The following is a 19,916-nucleotide window of genomic DNA, read 5'->3' on the forward strand; positions in this document are numbered from 1 at the left end:
AGTGAATCTGTGCTTCCCCAAATTCAAGGAAGAAACTCACCTTCCCAGCCTCTCTCTGCAGCTGGGGCCGTGTGATCAGCCTCCACCAATCAGAGCGGCTACAAAGGACTTTCAATTCAGCAGCCAGAGAAGGAAAAGGCAGCTGCCACAGTCTCCATTCTGCTGAGGGAGGCAGCAGTGCCAGGGCTCCTTGTGGGACCATCTGGGCTCTGTATATAAAGGGTAAGATGCAGAACCCATGCCCGGAGGCATAGTGCTGCCCACCACATGGGAGCGATCCTGCAGTGGGGTTTGGGCCCTACTCCTGGTTGCATAAATTCAAGCCTGGTTCTCCAACCCTCTAATGTCCTTTCATAATTTTTTTTCAACTTAAACCAGGAAGAATTAGTTTTGCTGACCCTTGTTTATTTCTTTATATATGGCCCCTCTTTATTAGCCAGGATAGGTGTACTGCTGTAACAACCCCACATCTCAGTGATTTAATTTAACACACCAATCAGGTGGCTCTCCTCTGAGCAGTGATTTGAGATTCAACCCCTTCCAGCATGTGAAGCCACTGCTCTGGAAAGTCTTGGGGTTTTCTGCTGGATTCTTGGTTGGGTCTAGACAGTTTATGAACAAAGAGAAAAAGTGTGAAGGCTTTCACGGGGGTCAGTAGGGGCTGGACCTGGAAAATTGCATCCTTCTTTCCACAAGGCAAGTGGGTGAAAGGCGTAGGCTAGCTGTGTGCCCGAGAAGAAGAAATGGCCAGCCCCATCACTGTGGCCTTGGCTAAGTCCATCCAAGCACTACTTTCCTTGTATCAGGAAAGTCTCCCTCATGGTTCACTCCAGTCCACAATAAGGATTAAAATATGATAATGTGGGCACAAGGGCTTTGTGAAGTATAAAGTTCTACACTGATATAAGAGATATCACACAAACATGGATATCACTTGCAGACATGCTACATCTTACAGCAAATGTTGGTCAAAGTCTCTGGATAATCATCACCTGAATTATATTTGGTCAAAGTCTCTGGATAATCATCACCTGAATTATATTTTTAAATCCTAAACCATGTCAATTAAAGCAAATCCAGGCCTAGGTAAGGGGAGACTTTTTTCAAAAAGGAGGGGATTTTTGCTATAAGGGAAGGAACTGTTGCAATAGGAAGAACACTCTGACCATGTGACCTGAACCATCAAGCAAAGAGGGCTTTTCTTTCACAAGCAAGAGAGGACAGATGTGGGGACTTAGAATGGATGGTGTGATGGGACATAGAATGGATGGTGTGATGGGACATAGAATGGATGGTGTGATGGGAAAGCTGGTTAGGAAGTATCTTGTCTTGTAATCAGCTGATTCTCAGGAGGGGAAGTCAAGGAGGGGTTGTTCCTTATTCTTTAAGCTCATGGGTGGCTCAAGATCCAGGAGCTTGTGGGGAGTGGGGAGACTTGATTAAAATTTTATCACATCAAGTCAATGGGTATTTAATCCATATTGGTCAGTGGGGACAAACAGTTCAGCAAATCATTTGTGAGAAAAAAGAGCATTCCATGGTTTGATTTTGACCCCCAAAGTTCATGTGTTGGAAACTTAATCTTCAATGCAACAGTGTTGAGAGGTGGGACCTGTAAGAAGTGATTAGATCATAAGGGCTTAGCCCTCGTAGATGGATTAATGCTGTTATTGAGAGAAGAGGTCATTGAAGGAGTGAATTCTTGAAGAAAAAAAAAAGGGATGACTTTAGTCCTTTTCCTCTTTTGCTCACTCTTATGCTCTTTTGCCCTTCCACTTTCTGCCATGGGATGACACAGCATGAAGATCCTTGCTAGATGTTGGCACCATGCTCCTGGACTTCCCAGCTTCTAGAACTTGGAGTCAAATATATTTCTGTTCATTATAAATTACCCAGTCTGTATTAACTTTGTTATAGCAACATAAAGTGGACTAAGACAAAACGGGAATTTGGAGGATCCATGTCTGGCCTTATCATAGAAAAAAAAAGTCCTAAGTCCACATGCCTTATCTAAGTCATATGGGGAAGGGTGGTTCTTTGCAGTAAGCCACTTTTGCAACACAAAAGTGTGAGACTCAGGGAAAGTTCAATATCATTAGCTGAATACTGATAATTATATAATGACTATAATAATAGGAATGTAAAACAGAATGACATCCCTAGCTAGCCAACTGATACCAGTAGTTAATTTTCATTTACCCAGTCTATTTTAATATACCACAGTGCTAAGTATTAGACAGGGTATGCCTCTAAGACAAACTGCGTCATGTATAGGACAATAATATCTGAGCTATGAAATAAAGTAATGAATTACATTTCAGTGTTATGAAAAAAACCCTGGGCATTTGGGATTTTCATTCAAATAAAATATCATTTCAGCCTACTTATGGATAAGACTAGGTTGAAGTCTTTTTGATTCAATATAGATGTTTTTAGTTCACAATTTTCAATGTTTAAAACTATGTCCAACTGAATAAGTCTTAAAGCAGCTCATCTACCATGTAAATATGTATGTACTTAGATTTCAGAGAGTTCATTATTTAAACTTATATCTTAATGTGTTTTATGAACCCGTTGTTAAAGTCATTAAAGTCAGTTGTTACTTATACTCAGCAGGTTCATTTCAATTCGTAGTATTTAAGCTGTTCTCACAGTTAAAATACCAAAAAGCCTTACTCAACATTATGCACCAACAGCAGGAAAAAAAATTTTCATAATTGAAGTAACTTTCAATTTATGCATATAAAACACATTCAAGATCAAGAAAATGCCTCCTACTCATCCTATATCTCATAAACAAAGGAATTTTTTCTTCCCACACAGAGAGATAAAGAGGAAAGAAAGAAATTTCCACACAGTTTTTGGAGTGGGTGTCAGGGAGACAGAAGAATGGTATCCATGACTCGTAGTTATCAGTCACTCTGAAAACAGGCATCTCTGCCTAACCTGGGCTTAAGTAATGGAAGGAAGCCCAGACTCAGTTTCTCAAAGAGCAGAAAAATCCACTCTTCCTTTTCACCAAGTGAATCATAAAGTTTCCTTCCTTGCACGTACCCTCACCCAAGCAACAGAGTCCCTCTATGTTTTTGTAAATATTTGGTCTGTCTGACATTTCACCAGGAAAGGAAGATGGTAAAGAGACCCTGGGACACATGCTAGGGATCATCTAGTTACCAGTATCCACGGAATGCCAGTGCAAGCCATAGTCAACTGAGGTCTGGGTTATAGTCTCTCCCTGAATGCCACATGATAGGCCACTGCAAAGTAAACAGAACTTCCCTAACTTTAAACACACTCATGCAACTCCCCCATCCAACACGATCTTCCTCTGGTTTAATTACATTGCATTTCGGATGAATTTATTTATTTATTTTAGGGACAAGGTCTTGTTCTGTCACTTAGGCTGGAGCGCAGCGGCAACATCATAGCTCATTGTAGCCTCAAATTCCTTGGCTCAAGTGATCCTCCCACCTCAGCCTTCCAAATAGCTGGGACTACAGGCATGCACAACCATGCCCAGCCCGTATATGGAATGTTTTTTAACATAATGGATTTTTGACTGAATGATGATGCTATTGGCGTCTGCTATTTCCCATCCCCTCCAAAGTCTGCTTGTGAAAGATAAGTGCCACAGGTTTAATTTATGCTGCACCCTGAGGAGTCTTGATTGAAAATAAAAGCTGGTATCTATTTAAGAAATGTAATATAAAATTCTTTCCCAAAGGAACTGGCAAAGAGCTTCAGGAGATATGGTAATAATATGTCACATGTAGCCACTAGAAATGTCATGAAGTTATTTTGAAATTATCAGCTACCCTTTCCAACTTCAAAATAACTAAAAGAGCTTCTTGGTTGGATGGTTCATTTTAATAGGAAACCTGTCTATATTTGCCCTTTAGGGAATTCACATTCTTTGTGAACAATCAAATTCAGGGATGAACCCATTTAACATCCTCATTAGCACAATACACAGATTAATTAAGCAATCATCTCTCTAGCACTGCTTATCAGTGGTTGATAACAGGTTTGCCAGTTAACTTTCTGAAGCTGAACCTGTGATGGCGAATGTCCCAGGCAGCTGGCTAACCATAGTAAAAATTTTGACAAAGCTGATTGCTGCCTTTAATAGGCCTTGATTTGTAACAATTGTAATAAATTCATAAATATTGTGCTGGAGACAGCAGTGCAGAGGAAAGCAATTGGTGTGTGTCCGTGGAGGATATGAAACAGCAAGAAAGAAGCTAACAGAGGAGCTGCGATCACAGCCACAGATGTAAAAAACTGTATTATAGTTTTAATTTAAAAATAATTTTTTTTGCTTTTAATTATTTTGTTCTTTTTTTCCCCATCACTACAGATGAAACTTAATTGTCATGGAAAAATGATGCAGAGAACTGAAGTCTAGGAATAAGAAAGTAAAAATTAATGAGGCCTAAGGCATTTTTAATACCTATATTTATATCTTAATATGAAAAAATAGCTATCCTGAAAGAATGAAATCTTGAAGTGGATTCAGCTAGAACCCGATCAATTTTATTAATTCCATCACAAACTTCCTCTGCCCTTAGTTAAAGGAATAAATCCAAAGGAAAAAATATGCCGTAAATTTTATGACATAGTAGACAAATTTTACTTCAACTTGATTTAGGGAACATTTGAGCGTTCCCCATTTTCAAGTGAAAAAGCTGTTCACTGGCACAGCGTAGGAGTGGGGACTAAAAAGATCAGTTAGAAATGGCTCCTGAATTCAAGTGGATTATACTGGTCAAACAACTACATGGGAGGCTGTTAGATTAAGGCAGCTCCAGTGCCCTGGGTTCCTAAGTAAGCAAACTGAAACCTAACTCAGAATTTTTTTTTTTTTTTTTTTTTGAGACAGAGTTTTTGCTCTATTGCTCAGGCTGGAGTGCAATGGCACAATCTTGGCTCACTACAACCACCCCCTCCTGGGTTCAAGCAATTCTCCAGCCTCAGTCTCTCGAGTAGCTGGGATTACAGGCATCTGCCACCACGCCCGGCTAATTTCATGTATTTTTAGTAGAGATGGGGTTTAGCCATATTGGCCAGGCTGGTCTCGAACTCTTGACCTCAGGTGATCCACCCACCTTGGCCTCCCAAAGTGCTGGGATTGCAGGCATAAGCCACCACGCCCAGCCTCTAACTCAGAATTTAAAAGGAAATGAAATATAGGTTCAGCCAATCACAGGCAGCTAACTGGCATTTAGTTACATTGTCTTGAACTTCCCACTGGGATAGTTCCAATAAGGTAATTGCTCAGACTTAACCAATCAAAACATGTCTTTGTTCAGTGTCTGCACTGGCCCTCTAGAAGCTTTCAATGCAACCACCTCAGGTGGTGCCCCAACCACTTCTGGTTTGGAACTGCCTGATTCAGGAATCACCGTTCGCTTAAATAAACTCTAAATTTTAATATGCCAATGCTTATCTTTTACCAATAATATGGAAAATAGGCTGACACCTATACAACCAACTGGAGTCCTAATTTAAGAGATGTGATATCGTAGAGACTGTAATAGTCCAATGTACTGTAGAGGCATGTTATAACAGACAAAAGCAAAGTGTGGAGAGAACAGTTAATTTGGAATGGGAAGAGAAAGGTTTCATTGAAAAAGTGCGAAGAATGTATCGGAAGGATAAACACAAACTTACTAGGTGAAGGAGGTATTGGAGGGATGGTCAGCAGGGGGCAGTCAGTATTCAAGGGGGAGGAAGAAACAGCAAACATTTTTAAAGAAAACTACTGGTATGCTGGGCAGCGTGCCCTACACTGGACAGGAAGGTGCATAAGATGCAATACCTAAGATACTCAGAGTCTCACAGAAGACAAGCACATGGAGCCGTGAAGGTCTATTGGGTGTAGGAAGCAGATAAGTCATCCTGGGAGGAAGATGTGGTTAGAAGGTCCATTTTGGGGTGAGATTGTGAAGGGTGGTGTGTTTGGACTTTGTTCCATGGAAAACATGAAACATCCAGACTGTTAAGCAGAGGAGTGACAAAGAAAGTCATGGAAACTTAAGGTACAACCCAATCGCCTTACTTTATAAATTGGGAAAGTGACACTCACAGAGGTTGATTGCCTTAAGTGTATATAACTTGACAGTGGCAAGGCCACAGCCAGAAACCAGGTCGATCATGTCTGTATTTTCGGATAATTTAGAGATATTATTCTGGGTGCAGGGTAGAGGACAAATTAGGAAGAAGGGGGCTGAAGGTGTCCAAGTAGTAAGCAACAGCTAAGAGGCTGCTGAATGGTCCAAATGAAGAAATGATGAGCTCTATCTATCTATCTATTTATCTATCATCTACCTATCTATCTATCTATCTATCTATCTATCTATCTATCATCATCTATCATCAATTATCTACCTATCATCTATCTATCCATCTATATCTTCAATATTAACCGATGTTTTTGTATCATTTTGATGCCTTTTATTAGTTTCCAAACTCAATGTACTTTACAATCAGAATTATTATTCATATTCGTTTCATACAATTCTGATGCTTTTTATCACACTTTAGGGATCAGAAATAAGATGTAATTCCCTGCTTCCTGCCTGCGTGTGCTAAGGAGGTATCCTGTAAAAATGGAAGGCGTTTTGCCCTAACTCATTTGTCATGCAAGAATGAACTACTGTTGGGTTAAATTAATTGTAGATAGATTGTGGTCATATAGTTAAAGGCAACTGAATGCAATTTATAATGCTTAATAAAAATCTCATTTTGGGAATGTTTAAAAGAAAATGATGTAAACCTATACTTGAACTGTGGCTGTGGGAATATACAAATTGGAGAAGTGACAGCACTGGAAGCAGACTGTATTAGTTTGCTAGAGCTTCCCTAACAAGATACCACAGACCAGGTGGCTTAAACAACAGAAATTTATTTTCTCACAGTTCTGGAGGCTAGAAGTCCAAGATCAAGGTCTCAGCAGGGTTGGTTTCTTCTGAGGCCTCTCTCCTTGGCTTGCAGGTAGCAGCCCTCTTGCTGCTGCTTCTTCATGTGCTCATCCCTCGGTGCACAGCGTGCCCTGCATATCTCTTCCTTTTCTTATTAGGACACCAGTCACATTCATTAGGGTCCACCTTAATGGGCTCATTTTAACTTAGTCACTTCTTCAAAGACTTTGTCTCCAAATACAGTTAACTTCTGAGATAAGGGTTAGGACTTTAACAAATGAATTTGGGGGGCACAATTCAGCCCACACTACTTCTCTACAAAGAACTGGTAAGATGGAAATGATGGCCACAAATATCTTGCATTATATAGTACTTCACAGTTTATACAGCAATTTTCATGTTTATCTCATTTAATTTGAGTAGCCTTTTGTTATTTGACTCAGTTTTCTTGGATATAGAATTCTGCTGTCAGTTAAGAGTTTATATAGGATGCACAATGGAAAATGCTCAAGTTATAGTCCAGGAGTCTTCAGGTCCCAGCTATCCTTCAGATTCAGTTTATTTTAAAGTGTTTACATAAACAGACAAACGTTTAAAAAAAAGTGTGATTTAAATGTCATATCCCGGCTGGGTGCAGTGGCTCACGCCTGTAATCCCAGCACTTTGAGAGGCCGAAGCAGACGGATCATCTGAGGTCAGGAGTTTGAGACCAGCCTGGCCAACATGGTGAAACTCCATCTCTACTAAAAATACAAAAATTAGTTGGGCATGGTGGTGGGCACCTGTAGTCCCGGCTACTCCAGAGGCTGAGGTGGGAGAATCACTTGAACCCAGGAGGCGGAGGTTGCAGTGAGCCGAGATAGCATCGCTGTACTCCAGCCTGGGCAGCAGAGCGAGATTCCGTCTCAAAAAAAAAAAAAAAAAAGTCATATTCTTTACCTTTTCTGATAAAGGAACAAATCCAATTTAAAAAAAAAAAGAACCAAAAACTAAGCTAAAGAAGGCCTAACAGGGCTGGGGGATCCAAGACAGCCAATTCACATGACTGTTGGCAGGAGGCCTTGGCCTCTCACTACATGAACTCCTCAGGGTGGCTTGAAATGTCTTCATGACCTAGCATCTGAGCATTCCAAGAAACAAGCCACCACCTAGACTCTCAAGCCACATACTTTCGCCTTTACCGTATTCTACTCATTAGAAGTTGGTCCAGTTCAGTCCACATTCAAGGAGAGGGGCCCATAATTTTATACACACACATATACACTCTACGTTAGTATCAGGAGAAAATCCTGACCTAGAAATCCTACCCTGCATTAAAATGTGTCTGGGATGCCGAAGGGTTTGAGAAGCATTAGAGGATTTCCTTAGTCGAAATACTGTCCTATTCCTCTTCCTACTAAACAATGAGACATTTTCCTACCCTATACTCTAAATGGTGCTCTCAGCTCCTGACAAGGAAACGAACACATATTTGACATGTCTCTGAGCTATCATATGTCAGCTTTCTGTTTAAATCCTAGGATTCTCTACCACCTGCTTACTTGATAGATGAAGAAGCCAAAGTACAATGGCTTGCTCAGGGTCATTCTGCCAGTTTGTGGCAGAGTTAGAATCAGAACTCGTTCTGGGTTCTGGACTACTATTTAGCTTTATGAAGTTGGCACCAACAGGCCTTAACAGGTACCATTATTTCTCCTTACTTATGTTTCTCCTGAAGTTATGGAAGACACTATTGGTTGGTTGACAAAGCTAACACCTATAACCCAACCCTCATCCTTTCTGGTCATTTCTAATAAGGGGGCTAGAAAAGTGAAATGCTCAATTTGCCAGCCTCTTTTGCTTTTAGAGGTAGCCATGTGATATAGTTATTGTAAAGGAAATGTGACTAAAGAGAGAATATGATTCCTACCTACCAGGATAACATCAAATAACCTTTATTTTGTAAATCACATTTATGTGTTTGGTTTATATTGATACCATAATCCCAAGTATTAATCCATTATAGGTGTTCATCTGAGAATGCATCCTGATGGAACTATCCAAGCTGAGGATTAAAGTGACCTTTGGATTGAATTTTAGCTTGGAAAGAACTTTAGTAGGAACATGCTGCATAAATCTGTTTTTCTTCTATAAAATGTATAAAAGCAACAAAAAGACAGTAAAAATCTCCATAAAGTTTATTTCCAGTGAATCTAGGAGATAAGATATAATCTTCAGATGTCAAAATAGACATAAGGGCTGCCAAAACAGCTGAGATTTAGCAGTAGTGTCAGGAGACAGTGAAAGGAGGAAGTGCAGTAAGAGTTGAGAGGGACCAGGTAGTAGCAAATCTCAGCAAAAAATACCGCTTTTGAATGTGAGGGTTCCCCTTGAAAGGCAAAAGCTATGTCCCTTGTTTGGAACAATCAATTAGGAGCAGAGAAGAGTGAGATTGGCTGTGGAGGTTCTCCTGGACCTGGTTTGGTTCAGGGGAGGAGAGGAGGAAGGGCCACCTACAAAAGCAATCACAAGGAGCCCTATTTACATGAGCCAGCATGCTTCTATGACATCAGCAGAAAAGATGAAGCATGTGTGTGACGTCTGGAAGGCTACCATGGCTGATTTCCTGCAAACAATGGTATATTACAAGTCATTCAGTATTGAGTAAGAAAAAGGAACTGCCATAAGACTGATACAAAGACACTATATTAAAAAAACTAGAGAAATTAGCAAAAATTAACACAATATTCACCATCTGAAAAATTTTGCAGAACAGATGGATATCATTCTGCAACATTGCACCATGAATAGGCTGGGCATGGTGGCTCACACCTGTAATCCTAACATTTTGGGAGGACGAGTCAAGGATTGCTTGAGGTCAGGAGTTTGAGACCAGCCTGGGCAACATAGGGAGATCTTGTTGGCACAGAAGAGTTAAAATAAAAAATTAGCTGGGTGTGGTGGCATGTGCCTGTGTTCCCAGCTACCTGGAAGGCTGAAGTGGGAAGACTCCTGAACCTGGGAGGTGGAGGCTGTAGTGAATCATGACCATGCCACGGCACTCCAGCCTGGGCAACAGAAACATCATCTCAAGAAAAAAAAAAAAAATTCAACATGAATATTAAAATCTAGGGATTCAATTGCCTCCATGAAGAAAGTCCACAAAACAAGAAACAAGAAGGAAGAGATGATGAAATCACAGAAAGAAAAAATATGAGCTTAGGAAAAGAGTTATAGAAAAAGAAAAATACACACTGTGGGAAACCAAATGAGTACAGGTAATAAAATGGAGAAATGCTAATGCAATGAAATGGAAGTAAAGAAAAAAATTAAACTGTTCTGGTAATGGGAAATGAGATAATTCAGAACAACTTCACACTAAGAACTGGAGAAGCTGGACAAAACATTTATTTAAAAAATTCTGCTTGAACACTGAAAAGCCAGTAAGATGACAAAAAAATCTTGGGCCAAAATTCCGGAGATAGATATGCAGGGGTGAACCTGACATTTGGGGTCAATTTTGCCCAGGTGCCATTTAAAAATCTGGAAAACAGACTGAGGAACCGATCGTAACTTATGAAGTCCTCTTGGGGAAGGCAGAAAACACTGGCACATGGGATCCACCAAGAATGGAGGCTCTTATGAACCCTTGTACTTTGAATCTAAACCCCAAAGGCTGAACCCTGGGAATGACAGTGAGCTACAAGTGCCCATGCATAAACTGCAGCCAAGACGCGAGTCATCTGGGGATTCAGATCATCTTAGTTCCTAAAACAGGATTAAGACGTTTTCAATCTGACAGTGACCCCAGAAGCAAATAAAACTTGTGTCTGGACAACAGCATCTTAGACCTCCGCTTTTTTTCTACAAACAACTTTGCAAACACGATTTCGGCATATAGTGAAAGATAACCAGACCTAAGAGTAGGGAAGAAAACATGAAAAAGAGCCAACAGAGACAACACACAATAGAAACAGATTCTGAATTGGCATTAAATATTGGAATTGTCATACATACACACAGAAGTTAATTAACAAGTCTAAAACTTGGATATTTTGAGCAATAATGAGTTATAACCCATGAAATAAAATAGGAATCTATGAGTTTATACTGACATAAATAAGTGAATAAAGGAGAAATAAATGGATAAGGGAATTCCAGTAAGTGTAGAAAAAACAGTGGAATTAGAAAACCGGCATTTGGCAACCATTACAGCAATACATATGAAATACATAGGGATAACTGATGAACATTAACATCGTTTTCTCTTGATGTTTACATGGTGTCTTTTTTCCATCCTTTTACTTTTAAAGCTCCCTATGTTTTAGGTCAGTCTCATAAGCAACATGCAGTTGTTTTTCTGCGGTTTGATAATCTTTGTCTTTTAATTGGATACTGAACCTGTTTTCATTTAACATAATTTCTGAATACATTTGGGCTTACATCCATGTGTTTTCTATTTGTCTCACCAGTTCTAAATTGCTTTTTCTCTTCTGCTTGCCTGTTTTGACATGATTGAATGCCTTTTATCCTTTTATTATTCCTTATTACTTTTGCTTTCAAATGAAATTCCAACTTCATACATAGCCTACATATTCTAAACTTCAATTATCTGAGCACCAGTAATTTCTGTCCTATTTCCACACTGACTACTTAATTTGTTTAGTTATTAACATTTATTCCAAAAGGAAATGTTATATTGCCACAGTAAACTAAAACAATCAGTACCACTTGCCATGCAAAGTAACTAGAACATACAGAAGAACTTGTTTTATATTCTACTGTGGGAAACACTTCCATATTCCACAAGGCTTTGCCAAGATATATTACCTACACCACCCCAAATGGTAGCCACTAGCCACATACAGCTATTTAAAAGTAATGACAAAATTTTAAAACTCAAGTTTCTCAGTCACACTGGCTATATTTCAAGTGTTTAATACAAGCCACATGAAGCTTGTATTGGCCATTTTTTTTTGGGCAGCATTTACAGAACACTTCCATCATTGTAGAACATTCTGTTGAACAGCACTGTTGTAGACCTTCTCTCTAGCAACCCCCATCCCTTCCACCCAGTGGTGAGCCACACTAGTATTTTCGTCTTGGAATTCACCAAAGCTCTTTTCCTAGGCCTTTGCATATCCCCATCCCTCTGACTGAAATACTCCTTCTCCTTTTGCTCTTTGCTAGCTTCTTTTCATTTTTTAGGACTCATCTCATACGTAAGACTTTCTTGATAATCTGAAGTAGTACCCAACTCCCAGTCGCTACACTTCTCATCTCAGCCATTTGGCTTTTTCTTTAATTGCAATCACTGCAATTTACATTTTATTCACGTCTGTTTACTTCCCATCTTTACCTAAGCTACTCCAATTGTATTTCTACCACAGTATAACCAGGTGGTGGCTATCGGCTGTAATCCGAACACTTTGGGAGACGGAGATGGAAGGACTGCCTGAGGCCGGAAGTTTGAGATCATCTGGGCAACATAGCAAGATCCCCCCCCCCCTTTTTTTTTTAACTTGAGACAGGGTATCATTCTGTTGCCTAGGTTAGAACGGAGTGGCGCCATCACAGCTCGCTGCAGCCTCAACCTCTTGGGCTCAAGCAATCCTCCTGCCTCAGCCTCCCCGAGTAGCTAAGACTACAGGCACGTGCCACCACACTTGGCTAATTTTTGTATTTTTTGCAGAGATGGTGTCCCACTTTGTTGCCCAGGCTGGTTTTGAACTCTTGGGCTCAAGCAATCCTCCTGCCTTGGCCTACCAAAGTGGTTTTTTTTTTTTAATTTTTCTTTTTAAAATTAGCTAGTTATGATGATGCACACATGTAGTCCCAGCTACTTGGGAAGCTGAGGTGGGAGGATCCCTTGAGCCCTGGAGTTGGAGGCTGCAGTGAACTATGATCCTGCCACTGCACTCCAGCCTGGGGGTCAGAGAAAAGACCCTGCCTCTGAAAAAAAAAAGAAGGGCTGGGCATGGTGGCTCATGCCTGTAATCCCAGCACTTTGGGAGGCCAAGGCAGGAGGATGGCTTTGAGGCCAGGAGTTTGAGACCAGCCCAGGCGAGACCCCATCTCTATAAAAATAATTTAAAAAAGAAAAAAAAAAATGAAAGAAACAGCTCAATAAAGTTGAGAAATTATGTTTACAGATGCATGTAGAAAGTTATTTAATAAAAATATTTCACCATTTAAACTTGGATTCCCCAGAGCGTCATTCAAAATACTCAAATGGAAAGATCAACAAAATTAATGAATAAAGAAATTTTATTGGAGATTATTAAAGAAAAATGATAAAATAAGGCAAGTCCTAGATCAGATTTAAATACAATATTTAGAAAGATGGCTATATAATTTTAGCTAGGAAAATCAGTAAAAGGGAATATCCTTAAAAGTGGGAGGAGTTCATATAACCTTTTAAAATAGCAAGTTGAGGTGTAAAAGCATCACCAACAATAGTATGTACCTTAATCTTTACACAATTGGACAGTGAGGAGCAAAGTGGGATAGTCTACCAATGCCACTTACAGAACAGATTTTCAAGTTAATAAGTCATAAAATCCTAATGTAGTCATGGGCTAGGATGGTGAAGACAATCTGCATTTACTGGTCAGAGTGAAGCGAAGTGACAGGTCAGATTTTTCAGCATATCAAGTTACTACTTAGGTAGGCTTACAAAACTTTGTTAAGTAAAGTTGGGTATTGTTAGTATACCCTTTACTAAATGGTGAGGATAGCTGCCAAAATAATCAAACGGCTAATTATGTGTTAACTCTCATTTATTTTGGATTGCAGACATACTCTTGCCCTTTATCTATCTACACAATTCCTTATTACCAGCAGCTGGAATCCAGTTGTGCAATTATGGCAACTGGACAGACCTGAGCCATCAGTTATGCGATAGATGACCTTTTAACTGTACTAGCAAACAATTTATAGACTGGAAGATTGTTTTTCGGGAATACCAGTTTAACTGAGACTTTAATTATGGTCCAAGAGCTTTTATGAGAAATTCAATTAAAAATTTGCTTTAGAAAAATTTTATAGGTATATGTTACTAATACTGAGAATGGTTGAATTAAAAGAAATTGAGACTGAACAGTACATTTCCACTGGAAACATAAAGCTCTGAATGCTGTGACTGAGTGAACAAAGGAATGGTTCTAAATTTTCTTTTGCAACATACATAACACAAAGATTTCAAACTGAAAGACAACAGGTTTAACTGAATGACAGATTTAACTACATAGTTTTCTTTCTATAAATAAATAACTTGTGAAATAGCCCTGAAGTCAGTGGACAAATCGAGAAACCATTATTTTTGTCATATTCTACAATTCTGAGAACTAGGATTAGAAATTCTAGGACTTTAAATCTTTGTGCTACAGAGAACAATATTATCCACTAAAATCAGGAAGTGGCTTCCTGAAGGGAATTCATTCTCTGAGGTCATACATTTTTTTTTCTTTATTCAAAACACTTAGTAAAGGAAAAGGACACAAGGAAATTCTGATTAAAGTTTTCTCCTGCTCTGTTTGCAATTATACATGCTTTCAAAATCATTTGAAATTAAGACCATTTCCTTTGGCAGGTGTCTTGTATAAATTAACTTTACAACATATGTTTCTTGAACAGAAATTTTACACCACTGTCATTATGTTACCTATAGAGACAAAACTACTAACACAAGTGATATGGGCTTACAATTATAACAAAAACCTGTGAGAGGGCATGATAAAATGAAATTTTGATTGCCTTCTTTTATTATTATCACTACTGTCTGCTCACAAATTCTGTGGCCAGAGTCCATTTCAAATCCTTCTAAGAGTCCACTTCATGAGTTAAACATATACATATAGAACAAAGCAGGTACACTGTAATTTTTAAAAGTAAATCTGTTTTACATAGTACAGCTGGAGGCAGTTTAATATAATCAAAGGTTATAGCTCTAAAAAATATGATAGTAGAATATTAAACCTCAGGTTACGTTAGGTTTGTTAACTCTTGATTTGCTTTGAGTAATTTTTTTCTACAAAAGCCACATTCCAAGAAGATGCCTTAAGTATCAACGAGCTATATTTGAAGTACATCAACTCTGTTTAAAGCTGCCCAACAACAAGGACACAAACAGTAAAATATCTGAAGCATGAAACATGTAATGTTGATGACTAATGTTTTAGAACATCAGGAATAAGATTAATGAAGAGCAAAGTAAATCTAAAACAAGGAAAGGGAAGTTACATTTATTAAAAATAAAAATAGTACACAATCTCTGATAACAAAAAAAGCATTTAGAGTCAAAAGACATCCAACATACATTGTAACAATGCACACATATTAATTAAAAAAAAGACCCATGAAATAATTTTTAAAAAACTTTCAAAAGGAAAAAACTATTTTGGCTTCCTTCTGCTGAGATTCGCCTATAAACATACCATGCCAGCTAGACCAGCATTCCTTTTCACATGGTCTGTACAACATAGTACTGCACAAAGTGAGCAATTACTTTGATGAACACATTGTTTTTGAATAAAATTGTTGGTTCTGTATGGATGATCCAGACATAAATCCATGGTTCCATTTCACAAAAATATTCATAGGCTGGAAGAGCAGTGACAACCATTTTCCAAAATCTTCAGTTTTAACAAAAGGTGCAGAATAAACTACTAAATCTAGATGTTTTCACATTATTTTGCATGAGTGTCAAATACTATGTAAAAATTAACGTAAAATCTTAAGTTACCCAAAACTAGTGTCTCTAAAGATCAAAATTCTTCACTCTTTTAGCACGGCTGATAAATCTTTTCTGCCTTTGTCACTAATGCTTGTCAAACCAAAGAACTTTGCAAAAGAATATGCACTGCTGAAGGAAGACAGTACCAAAAATACCATATTGAACTTCGGTCTTAAGACACACACAATTCCTGTTGGATATTGGACTGTGAAAATTTATTATCTTCAGTCTTTTCATGTCCTGGAGCATGGCAAGTAGTCTTCCGCTTAAATAACCGAAGACTCAGTCGAAGCAATTCATTGTCTACCATTGGCGCACTCGTGTAAGCTTGTTTTATGGTGCCCTAATTTGAAGAAAACAAAAACAAACTTTAAAAAAGATGTACATTATTAGTTGACAGTAGGAAAGATGAGCAGGTTAACCTCTAACCAAAATATCAAAGTTATAAGAGTATTTCATTTTGGATATTAAATTAGCTTTATTGGATTTCAAAGCAAAATTAGAAAATGTGTTTGGGCTCAATGAATCTTTGAAAAGAAACTCTTAGAGGGCACCTAGTTTAACCTCTTGCTTAAAGTAGGAATCCTCTCAACAATTTCTGACAGGTAATCAACCAGTTTTTACTTCAGCATTTCCAATGACAAAACAAAAAACACACTGCACATTCTGTTGCTGAATGGCACTGTTTCTTCCATGTGATGAAATAAAAGCTCTTCTATGGTGCTACACTGTAATTCAATCTTACCTTTACTGGACAATCCTTCAGTTCTACGAAGATAAGTGCCATGAGTTCCTTCCTCACATAGTTTTTCCTTCTGTAAGCCAAACATTCTATTCTATACTCCTTACCAATCTTTCAATGTCCCATAAAAAGTGAGCTCGAAAACTCAATAAATCCTTTAGAAGATAGCTAATCATGCAGTATGCTGAAGAACTACTACCTCCCTTATATTAAAATATGTATCTATATTATTGTGACTTAAAGTTACATTAGCATTTTTTGGAAGTTACTGTCATAGAGAAGGGACCAGGGAATGTTACAAAATACAAAACAAAGAAAAGTGCATACTGAAATCAGGGGGCAAAGGAGAATGACTGTAGTGATTCTGTCAAAAGTAATCTTGAACCAGACCTTTAAGTGAGGAAAACTTGATTATACAGTCAAGACGTGTTTTAAAAATCTCCTATTCCTTGTATTTGTTTCCATTTTAATCTTTGGAGATAAACTCATTCTTCTGTTTTTTAAAAATTGAATTTCCCACTACCCACTACCCTAAATCTGACTATTTTTCTTTAATGAAGTAATCTTTTCTTTAGCAATGTTATATAGTCAAAGATAATTCTGTTTTTCCTAACTGCCCCCAAGTAAAAAGCTAGTGAAGTTAACCATTTTATCATTACTCTAAACTTTCTAAGCAAAGAATCACACCAACTCTCTTTTGTCATCCAGGTTGAGTAGTCCTCAACTGAAATGCTTTGGACCAGAAATGTTTCAGATTTGGAAATTTTTTTGGATTCTGGAATATTTGCATTACATTTACTTACCCAGTTAAGCATCCCTATCTAAGAATCCAAAATCTGAAATTCTCCAAAGAGCATTTCCTTTGAGGGTCATGTCGATGCTCAAAAGCTTCGGATTAGGAATACTCAGTCTGTACTACCTATACCCACCCACTCACCACCCCAAATAAAAATCCCAATTTCTTTTTTTTTTTTGAGATGGAGTCTCGCTCTGTTGCCCAGGCTGGAGTGCAGTGGCACGATCTCCGCTCACTGCAAGCTCCACCTCCTGGGTTCACGCCATTCTCCTGCCTCAGCCTTCCAAGTAGCTGGGACTACAGATGCCTGCCACCACGCCCAGCTAATTTTTTGTATTTTTAGTAGAGATGGGATTTCATCGTATTAGCCAGGATGGTCTCGATCTCCTGACCTCGTGATTTGCCTGCCTTGGCCTCCCAAAGTGCTGGGATTACAGGCATGAGCCACTGCGCCCGGCCAAAAATCCCAGTTTCTTAACTTTAAAGAGTTTAAAATGTTTTCATCTTGGGTTTACCAGATTTTATTAACAGATCTCTTCCAAATCTAATTTCTATTCCTCTTACTTCTCAATCTCTTTATTCCTCTTAAATGCTTATACAGAGTTGCTTTATTTCCCTTTCTTCCAACTTTGTATATTCTCATAAATACTACTCTCATAAATATCCTCACCACTCTAAGAAATTTTTTTCCTTGAGTTTCAATTTAAATAAATTTTTCTAATATGTTTGCTTGTTGAAAGCTTTTCACAAAACGTTTAACAGAAATGGAATATTTTTAACTTTATTAAAACAAATATTCATTAATACTATTGAAGTAAAATAAAGCGTATTATGCATTTTAATGGCATTCTTCTTTCTACATGTATAAAAGATTAGGAAACCAAACTCATAAAAACATAAGATTGCAATCTCAATTTAAAACAACCAAATGGAAAACAGGCCATTTACACTATTCACTTTGTATTTTTTCCAAGGAAATAACAGTACCTTCTCATTTTTAACAAGCTGCTTTCGAATTGCAGAATCCCGTCTGAAGCACAACGCCTTACAACACGGCCCAAGATTACTAAGAAGACTCGCTCTTTCTTCTTTTCGTAGTAATGCAGCCATATTGAGGGCCCCCAATTCATGTTCAAAGAGATTGTCTGCATCTTTCAAAAAAAAGTAAACATGCATTAAGTTTTACTAAAATAGAAAAAGCTTACCAACTACTTAACTGAATATTCTACAAATTCTATACTTTATTAAAGTTAGCAACATTGGTGAAAATTATTTCATATTAAAGGCAGTATATTCTCTGTGAAGCACCTTCAACACGTAGTTATGTTGGTAGTCTCAAACAAGAATAAATATTCTGATAGCCACTTTAAATTTACTTAAAATATAAGAAAAGCAGACTGTATGTAGATCTCAAGGTAGAGCCCAGGGAATTTTTTTTTTAATTTTAAAAAATTTATTTATTTATTTTTTGAGACAAAGTATCTCTCTGTTGCCCAGGCTGGAGTGCAATGGCACGATCTCGGCTCACTGAAACCTCTGCCTCCTGGATTCAAGCAATTCTCCTGCCTCAGCTTCCCGAGTAGCTGGGATTACAGGCGTACACCACCACACCTGGCTAATTTTTTTTTTGTATTTGTAGTAGAGATGGGGTTTCACCACGTTGGCCAGGATAGTCTTGAACTCCTGACCTCAAGTGATCTGCCTGCCTCAGCCTCCCAAAGTGCTGGGATTACAGGCATGAGTCACTGCCTCCAGTCCCAGGGAATTTATCTGAAGAATGTTTTTAAAGGATGTTTTAAAGAAACGTTCAAGTTAACAATCATTGAACTCTAATTCAGTATACTGCTTACAATCAACTACTATTTAGAGTTCTAGATTTCAAGACTTTATTATAGCAAGATTCAAATGTTATAACAACATTCAAGTCTGTGACCTCTAAAAAAATTAGTTAAGAAAGTGATTAAGTGTTAGATAACCTGCAAACTTTGTCCTAGATTTGGTCACCATAAAACCTGGGACAATGTATTAAATTAAAATCACTTAGTTTTAAGTCACAACATGCAAGGTAGAGGAGAAAACACTGAACATACAAAAAAACCCTAGAAGAATTAAGGAAAGACATAATAAAATATAAAGAGGTTGGGTTAAAAATAGACACAAAGGAAGTCAAAATAACAGAACAGGACCAGTCAGTAATCCAAACAAATAAGAGTCGGTCAAGAGTACGAAAGACAGCAAGTACTGCCTCTATTCATACAACACGATCAAGCAGGTTACTTTTACAACCCACAAAGAAAAGCAGTAAATGCCTGGGTAAAAATAAAATACACATTTTACTGAGAACAAAATGGAGCTGCATTACATAGCTGATTTCAATTTTCTGGGCTGCAAAGTGTAAGTATTGAGATTAGATAATTAACAAGAAACCAGTCCTATATAACACACCTAGTCAATAGATATGTAACACAAGAAAGGTGTAAATATATAGAAAAGCCCAAAACTAGTTCTCAAACACTGGAATCTAGCAGGGTCAGCTGAGGAGCTTTTTAAAAAACATTCCCTGGGCTCTACCACCAGATTTGCAGAATGAGAATCACCATAGTTGGACTAGAATACCTTAAGGGAAAAAAGGGGCAGTTTTTTCAGATGATTCAGATATACCAATGTTTGTACCAACCAATGATATAGTCATATATGCACATTTATTAAAAACAAAAACAAAAACATTAACTACCATTCCACTAC

General features: G+C 38.1%; 1 protein-coding gene across 17 annotated transcripts in view; it reads right to left on the reverse strand.

Annotated features, from left to right (window-relative positions):
- Nucleotides 1–13,148: 13,148 nt before the first annotated feature.
- The window catches only part of ZC3H13 (zinc finger CCCH-type containing 13), a 97,125-nt gene continuing 90,357 nt past the window's right edge, over nt 13,149–19,916 (reverse strand). For all 17 annotated transcript variants that reach the window (XM_024230862.3, XM_024230866.3, XM_024230855.3 and 14 more), the window contains 2 exons: nt 18,159–18,322; nt 13,149–15,976 (listed from right to left, as the gene is read on the reverse strand). In XM_024230862.3, coding sequence (XP_024086630.2) covers nt 15,806–15,976; nt 18,159–18,322 — 335 coding nt within the window. In that variant the 3' untranslated portion in view covers nt 13,149–15,805. The remainder of the gene's footprint in view (nt 15,977–18,158; nt 18,323–19,916) is intronic.

The sequence above is a fragment of the Pongo abelii genome, chromosome 14 (assembly GCF_028885655.2).
Source record: "Pongo abelii isolate AG06213 chromosome 14, NHGRI_mPonAbe1-v2.0_pri, whole genome shotgun sequence".
Classification (NCBI taxonomy): domain Eukaryota; kingdom Metazoa; phylum Chordata; class Mammalia; order Primates; family Hominidae; genus Pongo; species Pongo abelii.